General features: G+C 47.6%; 2 protein-coding genes across 5 annotated transcripts in view; both read left to right on the plus strand.

Moving 5' to 3' along the window:
• The window catches only part of Bicral (BICRA like chromatin remodeling complex associated protein), an 83,226-nt gene extending 73,568 nt beyond the window's left edge, over positions 1 to 9,658 (plus strand). For all 4 annotated transcript variants that reach the window (XM_051204601.1, XM_051204603.1, XM_051204602.1 and 1 more), the window contains 3 exons: positions 902 to 996; positions 1,803 to 1,905; positions 5,995 to 9,658. In XM_051204601.1, coding sequence (XP_051060558.1) covers positions 902 to 996; positions 1,803 to 1,905; positions 5,995 to 6,776 — 980 coding nt within the window. In that variant the 3' untranslated portion in view covers positions 6,777 to 9,658. The remainder of the gene's footprint in view (positions 1 to 901; positions 997 to 1,802; positions 1,906 to 5,994) is intronic.
• Positions 9,659 to 15,617: 5,959 nt separating this feature from the next.
• On the plus strand, positions 15,618 to 20,604 carry Rpl7l1 (ribosomal protein L7 like 1). Its single transcript, XM_051204453.1, has 7 exons — positions 15,618 to 15,688; positions 16,353 to 16,461; positions 17,393 to 17,553; positions 18,328 to 18,465; positions 19,200 to 19,309; positions 19,479 to 19,698; positions 20,528 to 20,604. Exons 1-6 carry the CDS (start codon positions 15,675 to 15,677, stop codon positions 19,685 to 19,687), a joined length of 741 nt encoding a protein of 246 aa, XP_051060410.1. The 5' UTR covers positions 15,618 to 15,674; the 3' UTR covers positions 19,688 to 19,698; positions 20,528 to 20,604.
• Positions 20,605 to 21,971: the final 1,367 nt, after the last annotated feature.

The raw sequence follows: 21,971 nt of genomic DNA on the forward strand, positions 1-21,971 counted from the left end.
AGTCAACAGTAAACGGCTGTGAAGACTCTGAGGAACAGAGAACGGGAAAGTGTGACATTTCTAAAGTCAAAACCCAGAGACACAGATCATGACCTGCAAGGGGCCAGGGACTGATTTGTGTCTTCCCAGCCGCACAGTCAGATCTGCCTTGTTCAGCTCTTTCTGTCCCCTGCTTCTGGGAGGGACAGAGCGGAGGGAACCAGCTCATCATCTCTGTCCAGTGCTCTTCTGTTGTTGGTTGTGTTTACTCTGGGGGGGGGGCACCAATACACACGGAGGCTTATTCTTTCGTATGAATGCCCGGCCTTAGTTTGGCTTGTTTAAGCCCACTTTTCTTAAATTACCCCGCTACCCCTTGCCTCTTTCCCTTACTTGTTCCCTCTTACTGTCACTCTTACTCCACGGGTGGCTGGGCCCTGGCATCCTTGCTCCTCCTCTTTATCCCCTCCGCCTGCCAGCCCCGCCGGTCCTTGCCCCTGCCTCAGGATGGCCCATTCGGCTCTTTATTAGACCGATGAGGGTTAGACAGGCACAGCAACACAGCTCCACAGAGTTAAACAGATGCAGCAGAAAGGAAAGCAACACATCCTTGCATCGTTAAACAAATGTTCCACAGCATGAACAAATATAACACATCTTAAAACAATATTCTACAGCACTGTTCCATCCTGGCCTGCTCACAGCAGCCATAACTGAGCTCCCTACCACACACAATACAGGGATGCCAGGAATCTATCTGCAGGATGCTTAAGCAGAGACAGGCTAAGCTAAAGGGGATATCCCTGCTAAATCCTTGTTACGGGTAGGCTCTGGGAATGAGTCCCTGACAGCCTCAGCAAACAGACCAGTCTCTCTTACCATTTTCTCCTTTTTTTTTTTTTTTTTTTTTTTTTTCTTTAAGTGGACAATGAATTTGAAGAAGTCGCCACTCAGCTCCTCAAAAGGACCCAAGCAATGCTGAACAAATACAGATTCCTGCTCCTAGAAGATGCCATGGTAAGATGATGCTGTGGCTGCTTGCGCAGTTCAGCTGACCCAAGGCACAGAGAAGGTTCAAGAATTTCCACACCCAGAACATAGTTTATGAAGAAAGATGCTTAAAGTTGCAGGATAGCTTCACACTTAGCCATCACTGAGAGTGAAGATGCCTCTGACAACCATTTCTGATAAAAACTCCTGAGCCATCCAGTGAGACTAGCTCACCAGGCATGGTGGTACACACTTTTAACCCCAGCCCTCAGAAGCAGAGGTGGGTAGTTCTCTGTGAATCAATCCAAGGCTAGCCTGGTCTACATAATGAGTTTGAAGCTAGCCAAGCTAACATAGTGAGACCCTATCTCTAAAAACCAGCTCAAGCCAGGCGGTGGTGGTGCACACCTTTAATCCCAGCACTGGGGAGACAGAGTCAGGTGGGTCTCTTCGAGTTCCAGGAAGAGAAACCCTGTCTTGAGAAACTAAAATGAATGAATGAATAAATAAATAAATAAACAAACAAATAAAACACAGTCCTATCATATGAGAAGGGGCTACTTACAGCTGGGTGGGGGGTAGCTCATGACTGTAACTCCAGCAGTTGGGAAGCTGAGGCAGGACATTGATGCCACTTAGAGACCAGCCTAGGCTTCGTGGGACTTTATCTTAAAACAGTAGCAAATGTGGTAGTTTCCTGTGTGTGGGACGATGAAACTCTCCAATGTCTAGACCCCAAGCTCTTAACACATTGTCATTGTCTCATTTAGTGACAAACACGTGGTCACTATCCCTCAATAAGAGTCTGAAGTGACTGGCTCTCTCCTTTTCAGAGGATCAACCCCTCTGCTGAGATGGTGATGATTGACAGGATGTTCAACCAAGAGGAAAGAGCTTCCCTGTCTCGGGACAAGCGGCTGGCACTCGTGGATCCCGGTAAGAAACATCAGGGTACAGGTCACAGAGGACAGCTGTGATAGTCCCTGAGAGATAGGCCTTTGGGAGGTCTGTGTGAACCAACCTGTGGTGAGTTCAGGAGAAGACAGCATGTGGATTCTGGAAAGGGAAAATTAACACAGTTGAGTGATACATGACACTATTCCAAGAATGTCTCCAGTCTACAAAATCCAAACTGGAATTTTACATTCAGCTAAATGGCTGGATTTCCCCATTAGTTCTAACCTTTGAGAATTTAAAGTTTTTCTATGTTTTAGGATTTTAATTACGTATATGGGGTACATATGTGTATGTTAGTACAGATACCCTCAGAGATCAGAAAAAGGCGTTGGATGCTCTGGGGCTGGCGTCCACCTGAGATAGTTGCTAGGAACCGAGTTCAGACCCTCTGGAAAAGCAGTACACACTCCTACTTGCTGAGCCATTGCTCCAGACCCTTAATTTCCAGTTGTGGTTATGTGTGTGACTGTGTGGGTATATGTGCTTTGAGTTCAGGTGCCCGGAGGCCCGAGGTGTTGGATCCCCTGGAGCAGGCAGTTGTAAGCCAAACACAGGGGCTGGAAAATGAACTCTGGCCCTCTGGGCCAGTACATGGTCTTAACTGCTGAGTTCTCTCTCCAGCCCATTCCTCTTTTTAAAGACAGAAGTCTCACTAATATGTAGTCCTGGCCGGCCTGGAATTCACTTTCTTGATCAGACTGGTCTCAAATTCCCAGCAATGGGAGGCTCAGGCAGGTAGGAAGATGACAGGCACAAGCCACCTTGGGCTATGAGTAAAACCTTGTCTCAAACAAAAAAGTACTGGAGAGAAGGGACCAGAAGGAGGAAGAAAACTCCATCCTCCTGCCTCTGCCTCTGTGTGCTGGGATCATAGGCACACACCACCACACTCAGCTCACAGACATTTTAACATAGACCAAAAAGTCTGGGCAGAGGTGGCGCACACCTTTGATCTCAGTGCTCAGAGGCAGAGGCAGAGGCAGGGGGATCTCTGCCTTCACGGCCAGGCTGGTCTACAAAGTTGAGGTGTGGAAGAGCCAGGGGCTACACAGGGAAACCCTGCCTCAAAAAAAAGTAAAACAAAGTTTCCTGTTTTTTCTTTCTTAAAAAAAAAAAAAAATACTGTGAATGTCTGTATGTGGCATGTGTGGCTAGACACATGCATGGCCCATCATGTGTGGAGGTGGGAGGGTAGCTTGTGAAAGTGAATTCTCTGATTTTTGCTGTGAGCTCCATGGGTGAATTTGGGTGGTCGGGTGTGTGAGGGGAATGTCCCCACCCTCTGAGCATCTCAACAGCCTGAGCTCTTAGCGCTGTCTCTTGTTTTGTTGCCCAAATTGATCTCAAGTTCATGAGGCAGTGAGCTTCTGCCTCAGTCCCCAAAGTAGCTGACAGTAGAGGCCACAGACCGCAGAGTCTCACCTGTATTCATCCATCTGTCAAAATGGCTTTAGAAGTCACATGCTACAAAGGATTTTATAGTCTGACTTCCTTTTTAATTTTATTCTAGCATTTTCTAATTTTGAAAACCGGGGGCACCCACATGCATGCGCAGGTCAGACTGCAACTTACGGGTCCTGGGGCTCGGTCTCAGGTCATCAGACTGGTGGCAGGGTCCTTAAGTCGCTGAGCTAGTTAAGATTTATTTTACGTGTGAGTACATATATGTTTGCCTGTGTGTATGTATGCCACATGTGTAGGAGTGCCCACAGAGGCCAGAAGAGGGTTTTGGATCCCCTAGAACTTGGGTCACAGGCAATCTGAGTCACAGGTGCTGTGAACTCGGGTCCTCTGGCAGAACAGCAAGTGCTCCTAACCACTGAGCCATCTCTCCAGCCCCTCAAGTCTTTATCTGACTTCACCCTTTGCAGTAACATTTGACCATGCTAGCCGGATAATGTAGTGCACTCAGCTCCTTGTGGTAGCACTGTTTTGACTCCATTCTCCCTCCTCCGACGTCTTGTATTTTTCTTTTTTAAACTTTTATGTGTATAGTGTGTGTGTGTGTGTGTGTGTGTGTGTGTGTGTGTGTGTGCCACATTCATACCTGGTGCTCACAGAGCCCGGAAGAGGGTGTCAGATCCCTTGGACCTGGAGTTACATCTGGTGGTGAGCCACCATGTGGGTGCTGGGAACCAAACAAGGTCCTCTGTAAGAGCAGCCAGGGCTCCTAATAGCTGAGCCAGCCCTCCGCCCACCCCCAGCATTTTTCCTTTTAGTTTTTGTTGTTATTCTGCAGCAGAATTTTACTCTGCAGCTTAGACTATGCCAGAATTCATGATATAGCGCAGACTGGCTTTGAACTCATGGTAATCCACTTGCCTCATCTCCCAAGGGCTGGGATTACAGGCGGAGCCACCATGCCTGGCTCTTCTTTATTGATACTTAAATATTCTGTGCTTTAGGCCTGCCTTGGCTCAGGGGGTTTACAAACACAGTGTGTGGACTGATAGGTGGTCTAAATACTGTGTATGTAGCAGGAGCCTTACACCCTTCCCCAAAACAGCCACATGGGTCTGTTTCTGTCCCCTCTCTGAGAAACTGAAATCCCTGCCTTTGGTAAATTTGTGGTAACCATGCCACTTTGTCATGTTGTCACACCCCTCATGAGCAAGGCCTCCTCAGTGGCCTGCCAAATGGAGTCCTTTTTACGTTTTAGCCTGTCCCCTGAAGCTCACATTTGGAGGTGTGCTGTGATCCCTACATCCTATTGAGTTTTGTAGATGAAATCACTGTTTGCTTCCTTAAGCCCTGCGGCTGTAACCTCTACCTCAAGTCCTCACAAAGGTTTCTTTTGTCATCCCCTGGCTCCTGGAACCTGACAAAGCTCAGCCTTTACACTCAGACATGGCCCCTCCATGCCCTGATGTCCTTCCAAGCAGTTATCATTTTGTGTGCCATTTTACCATTGGTTTTATGACCTAGGAGAGGCGATAGAATGATGCTCACACCTGTCTGTAAGCTTGTTACCCAGAGACAAGGCGTGACCACCCCCCACCTCCCTCCCCCTCCCCCCCCATCCTCTTGCCACTGCTCTAAGGAAGGGAGCAGGTTGATAACTTTTTATTTTCAAAACCATCAGTTAATGAAAGAAAAATGGGGAGGGAGCATGTATCTCTCTTGGTAATGTTACACCCAAAGTACCACCACCATGAGTCTTATTGCAAGCCAACTCGGGTTCCTCCATTCAGAGCGACTGCAGGAGCAGAGCAGGACACACCCCAGTGATGAGCAGAGGGGTTTTTTAGGAAGGCTTGGGGGAATTACACGCCTTCAGGCTTGGGATTGGCTGACCCCTCAGAGCTAAAGTCTGGAAAAGGTCATGGTATGTCTAGGCTAGGGGTTACTGCTTCCCTAGCCTTAAGGTCCATGGGAGTCATGCCTCTAGGCTAGAGACTACTACTTTACTACTCGGGGATTGGTCGGTTTTTCCTGCTCTGGAATTGGTCAGTTTTCCTACTCATGGATTGGTCAGTTTAGTGTCATGGCAGAGATGCTCTGATTTGAGGGCCAAACTGTTTTTTTTTTTTTTTTTTTTTTTTTTTTTTCTCCGATCCCTTTTAGCTTTTAAGCTCCAATTTTAGGGCCAAGGCAATTTTTTTTTTTTTTTAAACTGGCTCCAATTCTAGGGGCAAAAATGTGTTCTTTTGGCTCTGCTTTTGGAGTCAGGGTGTTTTTCCTGGCTCTGGGTTCAGGCATAAAGTGTTTCTTTCTCTGGCTCAGGGCCAGGGTTATGCCAGGGCTACTGATCACAGATCTGCTGTGGCCTGGGTCTCCGTAGAATGCCTCCTTTACTTGCACAAAACCCTGGGTTAAGCTTCCTATGTGGAAGCTGGCCCAGCCAGAACCTTGGATTGCTTTGAGAAGATGCGTCTTCATTAAATTGTCTCTACATGTCTCGTGGAAGTTGTGCTGTGGTATGGCCGGGGGGGGGGGGGGGGGGGATGAGCAGAGGGGAAGGAGCCGGACTAGCCCGGGCTGGGGGACAGCCCATGCTCCCAGTTGGGAGGGTTTATCTACACTAGTCCTCACTCTGACCATTAAAGCTCTTTCTGATCTTATTCCCAGAGGGTTTTCAGGCCGATTTCTGTTGTTCCTTCAAACTTGAGGAGGCTGCACCAGAGGCACCACTGGACAGGAATGACCAGCATCGCAGCAAAACCAGCTCGCTCCATCAGGCGCCCAGGGGCCAAAACAGAGACCGAGCCAAGCCAGGCATGGCAGAAGCAACTAATCATGACCAGTTTCATCTAGTGCCTAACCACATCGTGGTCTCTGCAGAGGGAAACATTTCTAAAAAGTCAGAAGGCCATGGTAGGACACTGAAATATGACAAAGGGGGCTTAGGCCAATACCGGGGTGCACCTGAGGACAAGGGCAGCCGGAGGGACCCGGCCAAGGCCAGCGGGTGCTCTCCAGGCCCCGAGGGCCACCGCAAGACTATGCCCAGGCCAGATCATGGCTCCGAGAGCAAGCTCCCGGGCATCCTGGCCAGCTCGCACCTGGAGATGCCGTGCCTCGACTCCTTCCAGGACAAAGCCCTGAGGAATTCCCCAAAGAATGAGGTTTTACACACAGACATCATGAAAGGGTCGGGTGAGCCCCAGCCGGATCTCCAGCTCACCAAGAGCCTAGAGAAAACCTTTAAGAACATTCTGGAACTCAAGAAGGCGGGGCGGCCACAGAGCGACCCTGCGGCCAGTGGCGCCATGGACCTTGACTTCCCCAGCTTTTCTCCAATGGCTTCACAAGAAAACTGCCTGGAAAAGTTCATCCCGGACCACAGTGAAGGCGTTGTAGAAACGGACTCCATTTTAGAAGCAGCTGTAAATAGTATCCTTGAGTGTTAGTAGCAGCCTCCTCCCCCAGACCCCTCCCCGGACCAGTTACATTCTCTCCCAGCAAAGCAAATGGAAACGTCTCCTGTCTCCAGCCTGCTTGGCCCTCCATCACAGGTTATTCTTTCTAATCTCGACCCTGTTCTTTTGAAGAGCAATACACATCATCGTGGCTGCAGGGAGACCCCTCAGTAAACCCATCTCTCCCTAGAAAGCAGTCCGATAGGCCCTACACATTTCAAGTGTATGAAAGTGCTTATGGCCATTGTTGTTCGTTCATTTGTTTCGTGGTTTGTTTGTTTGTTTAGCACTGACCCTCGATGAGACCGCAGTACACTTGGCCCTGGGTAAAACTTTGACAATCATAAGTCATTTCAAAAGAGCGGACTTATTAAAGAAAAATCAAACAGGACTGATAGAAGCTACTTTTTTAAAGAATGTCTCACTGCAGCTCCAAACTAGTGGCTTTGTTTTTGTTTGGGGGAAAAGGGTATCCATGAAGGGAAGTCCACATGACTCCTCCAGGCTCAGCGCTCTCGGAGCAGTGGGTAGCCAGCTGCTCTGCCTGGAACCCCACAGCCCTGGCCTGAGACGTGTCTGTAGCATGTACGCAGGGCGTTTGCAGGCCTTCCCTCTTGAACATCCAAGTGTTTACGTGATGCTGCTGAGGTTAAACCTTGTTCTGTGTTTAGCACATCCGTGTTGAATTCCGAGCACATCCATCCTTAGCCCCAGGTATTCGGTTTATAGTTTTGTGGGCTCAGTAGGCAACAGCGGGAACCGGTTCAGAAGCTTTGGGCCCGGGAGGCTGGGGGCCGCCAGGCTCACGGCGCCTGTAACTTTTGCATTTTATAATTGGGTGAAGTCGGCATACCTTGTGTTTTTTAATAGTTGCTGGTTCTGTTTGTTTAACCTGTCTCCTCGTCCTCAGCAAACAGCCAGGCATCAAGAGTGCTGTCACTTGAAAACTCTTCTACTTTTTCAGTTTAAACTTAAGGGGACTTTGGCCTTGTCCGTGCTTCCTGTCTGTAAGGACAGTAGTCAGCACCGGTGTTGGTCATTCCCAACGCCGTAAAGCAAGGGCATCAGCCGGCATGCCACCACCAGAGTGAGGGGACCGCCCCCACGTGGATAGGTGGCCCATGTTTGAGCCTTCCTCTTTATTTGTGTTCTTTTCTGGGAATGCTCCCCATTTTTCCCTTCTTGTGGGCCTGTCCCAGGGCATGATGTTCCTGTTGCTTCTTTTCTTCTTCATGTCAGATAAACCATTGCCCGGAAAGCCAGGCCACGGCTGTGTTTGCACGCTGTTCTCCTGCCGCACCGCCCACCTGTCTGACCCTGCGGGATCTGTGAGGGCTTGCTCCCTCCGTTCACTCCCCTGGCTGTATCAATGCATCCATTGATTTCCACTTCACTGGATCCCCAAAATGGAGTTGTCCCTGTGGTCATCATGTTGACTGTTTCTTTTCCAGATTGGCCTGCAGTGCAAAGGAAGGCTTTTGATTTTTTTTTTTTTCTTTGTCAAATAACACAGCAACAATCTAGGCATGTTGGCACACACCTGTAATCCCAGCAGTCAGGTGGCTGGAGCAGGAGAGTCATGAGTTCAAAGCCAGTTTGGGCTACATGATACACCCCTGTCTTAAAAACTAAAGAAATCGAACAACAGCAGACTATGCCCCACTGCCCATCCATTACATAAAGAAGCCCTGTGAGACAGCCAGTCTGCAAGAGAGCAGTGACCTTCTCCCAGCTCCCAGCCCAGCCAACCGAAATAGTTACCCTTTTCCCTTCTCTGTGCCAATGTCCAAGTTGCTGGCTTCCTTCCTGTATTATAACACGTTAGAAAGACAAGTTGTTTGCCAGTTAGAAATCTCTGTTTGGGCCACCCTGGGCTAACAGCCTGCCCTGATCCTTCTGACGTCTTCTCAAACCCTAATGCAAGACGGCCCCTGGATGCCTGCACGTGGGTACTATGAATTACATTAATTATTGCAAATCAGTGGAACCTTGAAACAAGAGAAGTCTTGTGTATATTTGTTACCGAAGTCCTTCCCCTCCAACCCTTCTGCCCCCAAGCCCAGCTTTCCGATATGTCAAATTACAGGGCTTCTAAGCCCTAACACTGGTCCCACAAATGGAAAGCCTAACGTACCAAAATGAAACTTGTAAATTTTTGTGTCCTTGTATGTAAGTTTACTTTTTAACGGAGGAAAGACTCTAGATAATGACAAATGAAGATTACAAAATGTATTTTACTCCTGTGATTAGGTTACACCACATGGGTCAGAACTCGTGTGTGAGCCCCCTCTGGTGAAGGAGAACACCCTGCCTCGGTGGCCAGCATTGGGTGGTTCAGGTCCATTAGTCAGTTGAGTCCTTGTGCTCAGTAACAAAAATCACTTCTTCTTTTCTTTGTTTTTAATCTGTTTGTTGTTGTGGAACAGTATGGATTTGTTATTACGCATTGATTTTCTGTGTCCTTAAGTACTGCCTAAAGATGAAGCAAATTTGGAACTGGCAATTACGAAAAGGAAACCCTTTAGCTCTGGAGTATTTAGTAGACTCTGTTAGATTAGGGAGGCCTCACAGGCTGGCCGGCTCAGAGGACGGTCACTCACTGTCAGTGTGGTGTGGGCTTTATTTGCTTAAATACCTTCATTTGTATAGTATGTCTCACTTGAAATTGCTTTGTATACATTTTGTAAAAATATTTATAAAATGTTTTGTAAAAAAAAAAAAAAGTATAACAAATTGCAGTTTATTTTGTTATGTTGGATAAATACTGTTAAACCAGTCAGTACCTATATTGTTAATCCATGGTTAGGAAATGTTCAGTTGGAGATTACAAAATGAAACAACCATTGCAATACAGCCAAAGATTTGGGAAAATGTGTAACTGTGATTGTCTTGATTTTGCAACTAGGAATGGCTCCTATCCCCAGAAGAGGGTAAGTGTTCATTCAGTGGGAACTCTGTATAGATATATTTAACAAGATCAAACAAACAAACAAACAAACACCTTCAGCGAGAGGACAGGATGGTGACAGATGAATGAAGCTGGTGAGTGATGCTGGGTCTCCCTCCCCACAGGTCATTGGGCCCCTTTTCTGAGGAGAGGAAAGTGGTCATCGTTTAGGATGGCATCAGTGAGCCTATGCAGGAAGTTGGCTTCGTTTGCTTATGTTCATTCATTTTGTTTTTGCCGAGGCTAGTAGAAAGCTGAGGGTTAATAGATTATCTCACTTTAGAGGAACAAATTTCTCTTTGGTTCCTAAATTAACCAGCTTGTAATGAGAACATTTTCTAGGGTCCTCTCTGTGTAGTGTCCGCTCTAGAGGCCCTTCTAAGAGTTCCTTCCTTCACAGATGTGACTAGACCCACAGACGTTTTCCCCTCTGGGACTTAGAATTTACACTCACACTCCTTGGGGGTCTGGAAGTAAAAGTTGGGCACTGTGTGTTCGGGAACAGAGCTCAGTTAATAAAGTACTTACCCAAGTCCTGGGTTTGATCTGCACCACACAAAACCTAGGCTGGGGATACCTGCCTGTAGCCCTCTCTACATTGAAGCTGGAGGCAAGAGAATCAGGAGTTGAAGGGCATCCTTAGCTGTACAGCTAATAACCTTCCTGTGCCCCAAACAAAAATCAGCAGGTTAGTCTGCAGCTAGGATGCTTCTCTCCTTGTCCTGGCAGAGGCTGCAATGTCATGGAGTGGGTACAGTGTGGTGGGGTGGGCAGGTCCTTAGGTGTGGGCTTCAGTGTCACCTTGAGGTCATGTTTCTCTGCACGCCAAGTGTGCGTGTGTACCCAGTAGCATATTATGGCCCCTGTTCAGGCCCTTTGCATTACAGAGGAAGGCTAGAGGCTGGAGAGATTGCTCAGCAGCTGAAGGCACTGGCTGCCCTTGCACAGGACTACAGCTCTAGCACCTGTGTTGGGTAGCTCGAAACCATTTGTGACTCCATGTGTAGGGGATCTGATGCCATCTAGCCTCCACAGGTATGATACAAATGTAAACACACACAAATAAATCACTACAGCATGTTGACACAGATCTTTAACCCCAGCACCAGGGAGGCAGAAACAGGTGGATCTCTGTGAGTTCGAGACCAGCCAGATCTACGTGGCAAAAAAAATTTAGAAAATAACCCAGGCAGCGGTGGTGCATGCCCTTGATCCCAGCACTCGGGAGGCAGAGGCAGGAGGAGCTCTGTGAGTTCAATATCAACCTGATCTTAAAGAGCTATATACAGAGAAACCCTGCCTCAACAAACAAACAAACAAACAAACGTAAAAAAGGAGCCGGGAGTTGGTGGCACACTCCTTTGATCCCTGCACTCATGGTGGCTCACAACCATCTATTATGAGATCTGGTCCCCTCTCCTGGAGTGCCGGCACACTTCAGGGAGAACATTGTATATATACATAATAAACACCTTTTTTAAGAAAGAAAATAATATGGAGTCTGAGAGAGAGTTCAGTGGTTAAGAGAACTAGCTGCTCTTCCACAGGACCCAGGTTCAAATCCCAGCACTTATATTGCTCACATTCATCAGTAGCTCCAGTCCCAGGGTCTCTGAAGGCACTAGGCATACAGTGGTGCACAGACATACAAAACACCCATACACATAGATAAATAAAATAAACAATAATTAAATCATTTTAAAAGGAAGGGTCTTCTGATTGCTCATTTAGGGTCAAGGTCTCTGTATTCCCTTGGGGCATGCCCAGAGGCAAGTCAGGGTTTCTGTTAAGATAGTGACAGCTTCAGTCAATGGTGGGAGGGTCATGTGCCAGAAAGTGACATCCTGGCACTTCCTGATGCAGAGAGAGCAACCAGTGTGGGCTACTGGGTGAAAGAAACATTAATAGGAAAGATGGAAACTTCCTTTGCGGCTGGACACAAGCTGTGCTGTCCTGTAGGGAGTAGGCCCTAGACTCCAGGGTATGGCTGTGCCTCAGCTGTGTTCCCTTCAAGACAGAAGTAGGACTTCTCTGGTGCCCAGCTGAAGAGAGAGTTAACCAGCAAACACTTCTTGAGCAGTACATTTTAGCAGACACTGTACATTACAGCTCTGAGGGGAAAGGTTTCCCTGCTGTAGTGTTACAGCTCTGGGGAGAAAGGTTTCCCACAGCTCTGAGGGGGAAGTTTCCCTGATGTTAAGTGTTACAGCTCTGGGGGGAAAGGTTTCCCTGCTGTAGTGTTACAGCTCTGGGGAGAAAGGTTTCCCACAGCTCTGGGGGGAAAGTTTCCCTGATGTTAAGTGTTACAGCTCTGGGGGGAAAGTTTCCCTGATGTTAAGTGTTACAGCTCTGAGGGGAAAGGTATCCTTGAAGTTGGAATCTGGGGAACACCACAAAGTCACACTGCACAACAAACCACAGAGATTTATTGGGAGAGACACAAGAGGGTGGTGGCCTCTAATCAGGAGAGAACAACTGGGCAGGAAGCAGGCTTTATATAGGGCTTCTGGGGGATAGGGTTTTCCAGGATGAATATTTCCAGAATAAGATTTGGTGGGTTTTCAAGTCCTGAGCTTGGGCTTTTTACTCTGCAGGGCAGAGCTTGTTCCCCTGTATCTGAAGGGGCTGGGGCTGGCTATTTTGGCCATTAGAGTGTTCTGTGGGAACATCATGACAGTTGGAGCTCCTACGGGACAGGTCCCGGTCTTACATTCTCCTATTTTGTTGTTGTTTATTATTGATGAACAGCCCGGGGTTGAAAAGCGAGGATGATGTCATCATTAGACTACTTTCTGCTGAATGGGGCAAGTTTGATCATTATTAAAGTATAGTCTGGAGTTGCGGGCCTCTAGCTCCATAGCTGAAGTTCAGTAATCCTGTAATAACAACTGATTAAAAGTCTGGTTAGAGCCGGTAATCCAGCACTCGGGTGACAGAGGCAGGCAGATCTCTGAATTCAAGGCCAGCCTGGGCTACAATTTAAGTTCCAGGACAGCTACAGCTGTAACACAGAGAAGCTGTGTCTGGAAAAACCAAAAGTTAAAAAAAAGAAAGTGTAAGATGAGTAAGATGGTCCCTGTTGGGAATTATCTGTCCCTTTATTTTGTTTTTCTCGACTTTTTCTGTCACATAGTCAGGTCACCTCATCTGGTATAGAGGTTTTGGGGAGGAAAACCCTTTAAACAAGCATGCTTGGATCTAGATGAGGAGGAGCCATACCCCAACTCCAGAGCCAGCTTTTAATTCAGGTGGAATAGCATAAGACAGTGGACTGGCAATACCTAAAAGACACGTGAGTCTTCATAAAACTGAATCCAGTAAAGTAAGAACAGAGAAGGTTAGGGAGAGGAAAGTTTTGCGCCCTGGCTGCAGACTGAAGGCACTGTAGGGAGGCTGAGACATGCACCAGCCAGTGAGGACCGTGCTGGCTGCACCTTGTCACAGCCTGCCTACTCCATTGCTTTCTCCCTGCAGGTAGGTCCTGCTCCCCACTCCAGCTCTGCAACAAACTTGCAGATTCATGGACTCTAACTTAAAAAGACAGGACATTTGCCCAGGAGGGAGGGAGACCAGACAAAAACAAATGGCTTGGAGTGAAGAAAAGGCAAAGTATGAACATAGCAGATGGGGAATTTCTTTAAATTTCCCCAGTAGCTCACAGTACTTGTAAAAGTACCAAATAATACCGGAACCTAAGGTGCTGTTAGGTGGCCTTTTGGATTAGTATCTAAGGGGTATTGAGGCCAAATGTGATTGCAAAGGCGAACAAGTTTAGGGCCCTTTCATGTTGAGTGCCAGGTATAGAGGCTGGAGATTTTCTAAAAGGCATTCCAAAAGAGAATCAAAGGGTAGGGGATACACCATTCCCATGGATGAGCAAGGGGCCAGGGAGAAAGAAATATCATTGCAGCCTACAGTCAAGGTTGCCGGCCACAAGGAGGGTCACACTCTAAGGGAGATGATGGGTGTAGAGAGGGGACTGCACATGTAACTCTGATCAGGAGCCACCAGTTCACAGGAGTGGAATGGTGTTAGGAGATGGGGATGGCCACTGGTAGACTGCACAGATTTCAGGCACACGGCTCCATACAGTTGCACAAGCTCCCATAATTTAAGTGTTCTCTAATAAAGGCCAGCTGAAATAATCAAGAGCAGAACCTTTGGGATGGCTAAAAAGAGTAAAACTCCCAAGACTGTTAAGTAACCATGCCACATTCTAACGTGTGGTCTTCAATGGTAGCACACGTGGTCCGTGTTCAGTGTGGTCAGGAGCAGGGAAGCTGGAAGGAAACTTCTGGATCAGAGTGGTAGAGGGGTGGCTTTGCTTTAAGAAGGCCTTCCGAACCTGGACTTAGAAGTCCCATTCAACTAGTAGGGAGTTGTGAATGCCATTGAATTCCTCTTCCCTTGATATTATCAATATGATAGGATCTAACTTTTATCCAAAGAAAGTTACAAAATGGTGATATTGACTGCCTTGCAGCTTGCTTAGTCTTTTCTTTACAAAGACACGTGGTTAAAGTACTGAGTCTGGGACCACCATCTGTGACAATACCATGTCGTCGCCCCTTTTGACTTTCGCATTTATCTTTGAGGCAGGGTCTTACTACGTAGACCAGGCTGGCCTTGAACTCAGAGATCCATCTGCCTCAGCCTCCTGAGTGCTGGGGCTGAAGATGAGTGCCAACACACTCAGCTTCCTTTTTTGTTTATTTCACGTGTATGCATGTTTTGCCTGCATGTATGTCTGTGTGCCGGATGCCTGAGCCAGAAGTGGTCATCGGATCCCTTGGAAATGGAGTTACAGGTGGTTGGGAGCCACCATGTGGGTACTGGAAACTAAACCGGGGTCCTCTAACAGCTGAACCGTCTCTGCAGGCCTCACCCCCTGTGATACTCATCTGTTAATGAGCCCCCGGCGATGGCATTAGCTTTCTGATGGGCTAGTCCTTTGGTATGTGCCAAAATCAATATGGTTCCCAGTCCGCAGGGACTTAGTAAATCCTTGCAGATCCTCACTGTAGTGAGGTGGTGTAGAAGAGATGCGAAGGAAATAAGAAACTTTGTTTCCTGTCCTTAAAGAGCACTCACCCTTGTTAAGGGAACAATAAGCCAAGGGTGTAAGTTAAAGTCTGTGATGAGGCCTCCAGGTGCTATCAAATACAGACAATGGCACTGTTCCAGACTATGGATAAATGAATGCACTGTGCTAGACATGCAGCCATGTGAGTTCATTCTGCAAGACTTGTACAAGGAAAGGCTGAGATGAAAATGCAGCACTTCTAGTTTCGGGCAGTAACATCAGTGTTACTGTTTCACTTTCATTGTGCTAACATTATAAATCTCACAGAGCCCTCTAGCGGCTAATGAGAAGTCCTACACTCAGGGCAGGGGCGAGCGAGCCGAGGTGGCTCCTGGGAAATGCATACACTCAGGGCATGGGCGAGCGAGCCGAGGTGGCTGCTGGGAAATGCATACACTCAGGGCATGGAAAGGTGGGAAGCTCAAAGGCTCAGAGTCGGAGACACCTGTTTATTCCCACAAATCCTCCAGTCGAATGAATAACCGCCTCCCGAATGCGAGCACCACGCGGTCCCTCCAGTCTCAGTGGAAACAGACAGCACGGCTCGCGCTCCGCCGAGTCTGTGCCGGAAGTGCAGGGCATTGTGGGAAGCGGGCGGCTTGCAGACTACTGCTGGGTCTCGATGAGTGTCATAGACTCTAGAAAGCTCGGAAGGGATGAGGAGGACACTGGAATTTTTGCCTGGGTTCAGGGCTAGCAAGACCATTTCTCGGAAGTTCCCATTCGCTCAGGCATCGCGGGCTACCTTGGTCCTCCAGCGTGAGCAAGAGCGGCGTCTCTATGATCAGGGAGTCATAGAGCGGGCCTCTCCTCCCCGTCAGGTCAGACTGCGCATGAGCAGAAACTGCAGCCCGGAAAGATGGCGGAAGAAGGGTAAGTTTCTGGGTCGTTGGGACTGTCGAGTGGGGCTTTGAATATCCGATGCCATCCTTCCTGCTTGTACTTTGGCGATACAGCAGGATACTCGCGCGTTGTGGGAGAGGAGAAAAGGCTCTTGTTATTCAATCAGGGTGGGGACTGAGATGCTGGAGGGCTGCGTTAGCGGAGCCGCGACCGAGGTTCGGATGGAGGGGCGGGCAGGCAGGGGAGTGAGTGCCCGAGTTGGGTTCGCTCAGCTCGGCCGTGATAACTGATTTTCACAGTTTCATACATACATGTAGTGTGCTTTGATCATATGCTCTCCCCCAGTATCCCCTGGCCCCTTCCCGACCCTGGCTCGACTTTAATTATCCTTCTTGGTGGATCTATAACAGTTCAAACCCTTCCGGGTTGTACTAGAAGTCCCTCACCGTTAGTGTCTGTGGTAGGCTACAGTTGTTAAAGCTCTACGGACCCACTCGAACCCAGGGATCAAAGGTTCTTCCATGTGTTTAAGGAGCGTTTCAGGTCTATAGTGAAGAGCAATCAGAAAGCTATGGTTTCCGGGAAAATCTCAAAACGACTGGCATGTGCCCGGAAAACCAGGATCCTGAATTGGTTTGGAAACCGTGGAATGTTCGTTTCGTAATTTTCCTTGATGTCAATTTTCCTTTATCAGGGAAAGAAAAAAGATCCCTTTGGTTCCAGAAAATCTCCTGAAAAAGAGGAAGGCGTATCAAGCTCTCAAAGCCACACAAGCAAAGCAGGCACTTTTGGCAAAGAGGGAGGTAATTCTGGGGAGGAGGGGGGGTGGAATATTGATTGGAGTCTGCAGTGGATGAGTTTTATTGAGCATATGTCGGACTAGATTTGTTATAATCATATCCCCTCCCTCCAGCAATGGTTCCCCTAAACGGTATAGTAAAGATTTACCTGACATCTTTCTCTGAGCAAAATGCTCTGAAATAGCCTTGTTTAAAGGAAAAGTGAAGACTGTGAATTCAAATTAACTGATGATAGACCAAATTTGGCAGAAAAGATTTTTGTTGCTTTGTTGTTGTTGTTGTTTATTTGTTTGTTTCTCTCTTTATGTTCGCCTCTTGCTGGTTTGGAAATCCATGTGACCGGGCTGGCCTCAAACTAACAGATCAGTCTGCTTCAGCCTCCCGAGTGCTGGGATTAAGTTGCCAACTCTAGCACACTAGTGTGATTTCCGCATTCTGGAGGCAGAGGCAAGAGGATGAAGAGTTTTAAGGTCCACTTGGGCTGTGTAGTGAGAACCTGTCTCAAACCAAAAGCATCCACCAATTTTTAATGTCTATTTTATCTAGAATGATGTATGCGTGTGGGCGAGAAAAACCTCTTGTGTTTAATGATGCCTAATAAGGTGTTGGGTCTCGTGAACCACTTGTACTAGTTGTTACCAACATATAAACTAATTAACCACAAGCTTGTCTTCATGATGTCTAAACCTTCCTAGCACTTCTTTTACTTGTGTTTCCTTGTGCAATGGTAGAAGTGTTTGTTTTCTTTTGGAGGGTGGGGCAAGGTTTCTCTGTCATGGAACTGGATTTGTAGACCAGGCTGACCTCCGACTCACAGAGGTCTGCCTGGCTCTTCTAGACTCCCAGCGCTGGGATTGAAGGCAAGGTGGAAGTGTTTCTTCTTGGCTCCTGGGTTAATTGTGGAAGAGGTGGTGATGTCTGTCTTCTGTCTTAGAGGAAATCAAAAGAAGTCAGGTTTAAGCGACTGGAATCATTCGTACATGATTCCTGGCGGCAGTGTCGTGATGATGTGCGTGTCCGTCGACTACAAATGAAGCCTCGTGCATTGGAAGTGCCTGATAAACACTCCTTGGCCTTCGTTATACTCATGGAAAGGTAGAGTCCTTAAGATGGGTCAACTGTTGGTTCAGCTTTAGCTATGTGTGGAGATAGGAAATAAAGTCTAACCTATTACTGCAAAGTGTACTAGGGATCCCCACAGGTGAAATAAGGCCAGTCTATGTTGCAGACACCCAGGGTTAAGGTTGGGGTTGTTTAATGATACACTTTCTAAAACAGGAACAGCAACTTGACACAAGACATGAACAAAGTAGGCAAAATAGGCCAGGTGTGGTGGCACATGCCTTTAATCTCAGCACTGAAGCACAGAGAAACAAAAGACAGGGCAGAGTTCAGTGTTGTTCAGGAGATAGTGTCCATCAAAAACAGCTGTGTGTGTGCCTCTTAATATAAAATATCTGAGGTTTAAATATTTGTGAGCTCTGCCCTCGTTAATCTCCCTGCCACTGCCCGTAACGTTTTCCTGGGTTGGACTCCCTGCTTCTGATGTCGGCCTCCGTTCTGCCCTCTGGGCAGTCGCTAGAAGGAAAGCATGTCCCTTGCTTTTACTGCCCACACATGGAAGCAATTCAGCTTCCTTGGGTAGACATACATAATCCTAGCCTTGCCCTCCCACCCCGACAATCCATCATCCAGGGATGGCTCCACATAGTGGGGAAATGGTCTGTTTGTAAGCTGCCTTCCACCACAGTGAATTCTGTGTATCCAGTGACAGTCATCCATCTCTCAATTGCTTGCCAGACAGGCTAGCAAAGCCTGGAGTCAGATGTTGACCGCTGTTTTTGTTTTGTTTTGTTTTTTTCCTTCCAGGACACAAGGAGTGAGTTTATTGGTGCAGAAGACCATAGCAAAACTTCGTCTGAAGAAATTGTTCAGTGGTGTCTTTGTGCTTGTCACCCCTGAAACTATGAAGATGCTGCGCACAGTGGAGCCTTATGTGACCTGGGGGTGAGCACAGTTTTCCCAGGCTCATGTTGTTGTATTGGGAGCAAATCCCTCAAATAAAGAGCCTTAGGATGTGAGGAGGGAGCATTGATGGGGGTAGCCGTCCCAACAGGATCATTTCAGGTCTTACTCAGTTGGAGATTGAGACTTTGTAAGATGAATGACAGAGTAACACTTGAAGCCAAAATAATGGCAGAGCTTGGATGACAGCAGTGATCTCTGCTGGAGGTGGCTCATTCCTAAAATTCCAGCACCTGGAAGGCTAAGGCAGGGAGGTCAGCCTTAGTAACACAACCAATTAGAACTGAGCATGGTGCCTGAGGCCTGGAATCCCTTTGCACCAAAGGCTAAGGCAGGAGGATTACTGCAAGTTGAAGGCCAGTGTGGGCTACAAGAATAAAACCTGGTTTCAAAAAAAAAAAATCTAGATTTTTAATAATAACTCGGGCCCACTGTGGGATTTTCAGTTGGCTGGTAGGTGGATTTGCTTTTAGTTTGCGTATTTTTAGTTTTAGTGTTGCTGGGCAACCCAAAGTCTAAGGTCCTCCAGCCTCAGCCTCTCAGGTACTAGAATTGCAGTCGTGGGCCACTGTGCCTGGCATTCACCCCCATTTTTTAGCCTCCCCATTAGTTGTGTCTCCTGAAAATCCAGTGTTGGGGTGGAGGGTGGGGATTTAACTCTTGGGCCGGCTTCAGAACTGAGTGGCCAGGGTAACGCTGTATTATGCCTTACACAGATTTCCGAATCTGAAGTCTGTCCGGGAGCTCATCTTGAAACGAGGCCAAGCAAAGATTAACAATAAGACTGTCCCTCTGACAGACAACACAGTGATTGAGGAGCACCTGGGTGAGTGCTGCGCCTGGGGGTCACTTGGGGCAGAAAGTGGGGTGTTGATAGCTGTGGTTTGGGGTCCAGAGTATATTCTTGGGCCTTGGGGTCCCAGCTTCGTTGTGTGAGTGCTTGCTGTATACTGGCTGGGTGGTGAACAGAGCAATCTATACCTTTTGTTTCTCAGGGAGATTTGGTGTCATTTGCCTGGAAGACCTCATCCATGAAATTGCCTTCCCGGGGAAGCATTTCCAGAATATCTCTTCATTCTTATGCCCTTTCCACCTCTCTGTGGCCCGTCATGCTACCAAGAATAGAGTGGGTTTCCTCAAGGAGATTGGCTCTCCTGGCTACCGGGGTGAACGCATCAACCAGCTCATCCGCCAGCTGAACTAGATGGGGGCCAGGTGAGGCTGTGCTGTATAGGTTGCTCTCTCTGTGGGTGTGCGGGTGTGCCCCAGCACATGCCCCAAGTGCTCATGTGGAGGTCAGGCACAGCTTGGGGTGGAGGTTGGTTTTCACCAAAGTTGAGTCCTTTGTCTTGGTGGCAAAAAGCCTTTCTTGCTGAGCCCGCTTCTCAGCCCCTAGTCTGACTTTGGTGGGCCATGCTTGTCAACTGAAAGCCCCCTGTGAGCTGCAGGTATAGTTAGTGGTTCAGAATTAGCTGTGGATGCAAGTTCTTAGTCCCTAGCATGGCTATAAGAAAAATTCCTCCCGTGTGTGCCAGAACTTGAGAGTTGTGCTAAGATGGGAACGAGCCAGGTAATGGTGGTGCACACCTTTAATCCCAGCATTTGTGAGGCAGAGGCAGATGGAGCTCTGTGAGTTCCAGGCCAGCCTGGTCTACAGAGTGAGTTCTAGGACAGCCAGGACTGTTTCACAGAGAAACACTGTCTTTAAAAAAATAAACAAACAAAAAAGCAGGGAAGCAGGGTCAGTGCTTGATTAGGAAATGAGGCTGTGACTGTTAGGGTAAAGCTAGAAAACTTGTGTTGCCATGGACATTTAGCTTGCAGTGGAAACTAATCAAAACTAATTCAGAAAGAATTTGAAGCCAGGTGGTGGTGGTACACACCTTAATCCCAGCCTGGTCTACAGAGTGAGTTCCAGGACAGGCTCCAAAAGCTACACAGAGAAACCCTGTCTCAAATAGAAAATATTAGAATTTGAAGACCAGTTATCTGTCTCTTACCCTGAGGTAATTTGTATTCATGCAGTTGTGTTTTCCTTCTTTAGGATTTCCAAAAGCACGGTGCATTGGAGGAGTGCTTTGTGTTATTTAAAATTATCAAGTATCTTCAGAGAAGATGATTTTTTTTTCTGCCTTCAGCACCTGGAAGGAAAGGCCAGGAGACAGACATCGTGGTGTGAGCATTGCAAAACCCCAGCACAGCCCAGGTCCATGGAAAAGGACAATGTTCTCCACAGTGGCTGCCCCAGGGTAGGCTATGGAGGAAAGAGTTGCCCTGCTTTAATGTTGGGTGGGCAAATAAACCAAACTCCCTCCGACCCCTTCCAGGACTCTGAAGCAATGGACCAGACCAGGAACATACTTGAACCTGGAGGAAGAGTCCTGGAATTTACTTTTATTTTGTCATTACAGGCGGCTGTTTGTTTGTTTGGACAGGATCTCACTGTCTGGCTTTAACTCTGTAGGACCCCTCCTTAAGTGCTGGGGTTACAGGTGTGTGCTCCCCCAGCCTGGGACATGAAATACAGTTAGGAAAGTGACCAAAGCAGTGCTTAGTTTTGTGCTGAGGGCCGTGTTGCAACTTCAGTGTCAGCTTTGGTCAGGCTTGCCTGACCCTGAGTCAGTGTGGTGGTATTTTTGCCCTGACCTGCAGTTTCAGGCAGGGTTGTCTGCACTAGGAAGAGACGTAACACTCATCACCATACATGCTCCATGGCAGTGACACACACCTTTAATCCCAGCAAGCGGAAGGCAAAGGATGGCAGATCTCAGTGAGTCTGAGGTCAACCAGGGCTGTTACACAAAAAACATAATAAAAGTTAACGATAAACTGGGTGCATCCTTTTAATCCCAGTGTTTGGAAGGCAGAGGCATTGGAGCTCCTGAGTTCAAGACCACCCTGCTCTACAGAATTTTGGGACACCCAGGACCACAGAGAAACTGCTTTGAAACAAGGGGGAAAAAAGTTACCTGGGAAATGTCATTCTGTAAATATGTTTCTCATACTGGTTGATGAATAAAGCACTGTTGATCAATAGGAAAGCAAGATAGGCGGCACTCTCGGTAAAATGAGACCACACGGAAATACATAGATTAATAGGAATGGGTTAATAATTAAGACAGAGCTAGCCGATCAGAAACAACTAACCGGCCAACAGCATTATATCAAATACAGAGTTTGTGTGTTAATTGGGGCAGGTGTGGCGGCAGGACCAGATCAGTGGCAGGAGGAAAAATCTTACTCCTTACAGGGAAATACCCACTACATTCCACCCTGGGTTTCAGGAGGGACTTGGAAATCTTCCTATCAGCTTTCCTTAAAACCCACACCAGGGGTCCACATTTTCTTAACCATTGTTAGTCCCTGATTTTTCCTGTAACCTTGGCTCACTATGAAACTGAGTTAAAAATGTAACAGTCAAAGCTGTTAATCCCAGCACTCCGGAGGAAAGCAGATCTCTGAGTTCAAGGCCAGCCTGGTGTACCAGG

The sequence above is a fragment of the Phodopus roborovskii genome, unplaced genomic scaffold, assembly GCF_943737965.1.
Source record: "Phodopus roborovskii unplaced genomic scaffold, PHOROB, whole genome shotgun sequence".
NCBI classification, from domain to species: domain Eukaryota; kingdom Metazoa; phylum Chordata; class Mammalia; order Rodentia; family Cricetidae; genus Phodopus; species Phodopus roborovskii.

What these genes read in the sequence shown, in the direction of transcription:
- Rpl7l1 (XM_051204453.1), top strand. An exon ending in GAGCCTTATGTGACCTGGGG is followed by an intron (nt 18,466 to 19,199) that starts GTGAGCACAGTT and finishes TGCCTTACACAG; the next exon opens with ATTTCCGAATCTGAAGTCTG. An exon ending in AGTGATTGAGGAGCACCTGG is followed by an intron (nt 19,310 to 19,478) that starts GTGAGTGCTGCG and finishes TTTGTTTCTCAG; the next exon opens with GGAGATTTGGTGTCATTTGC.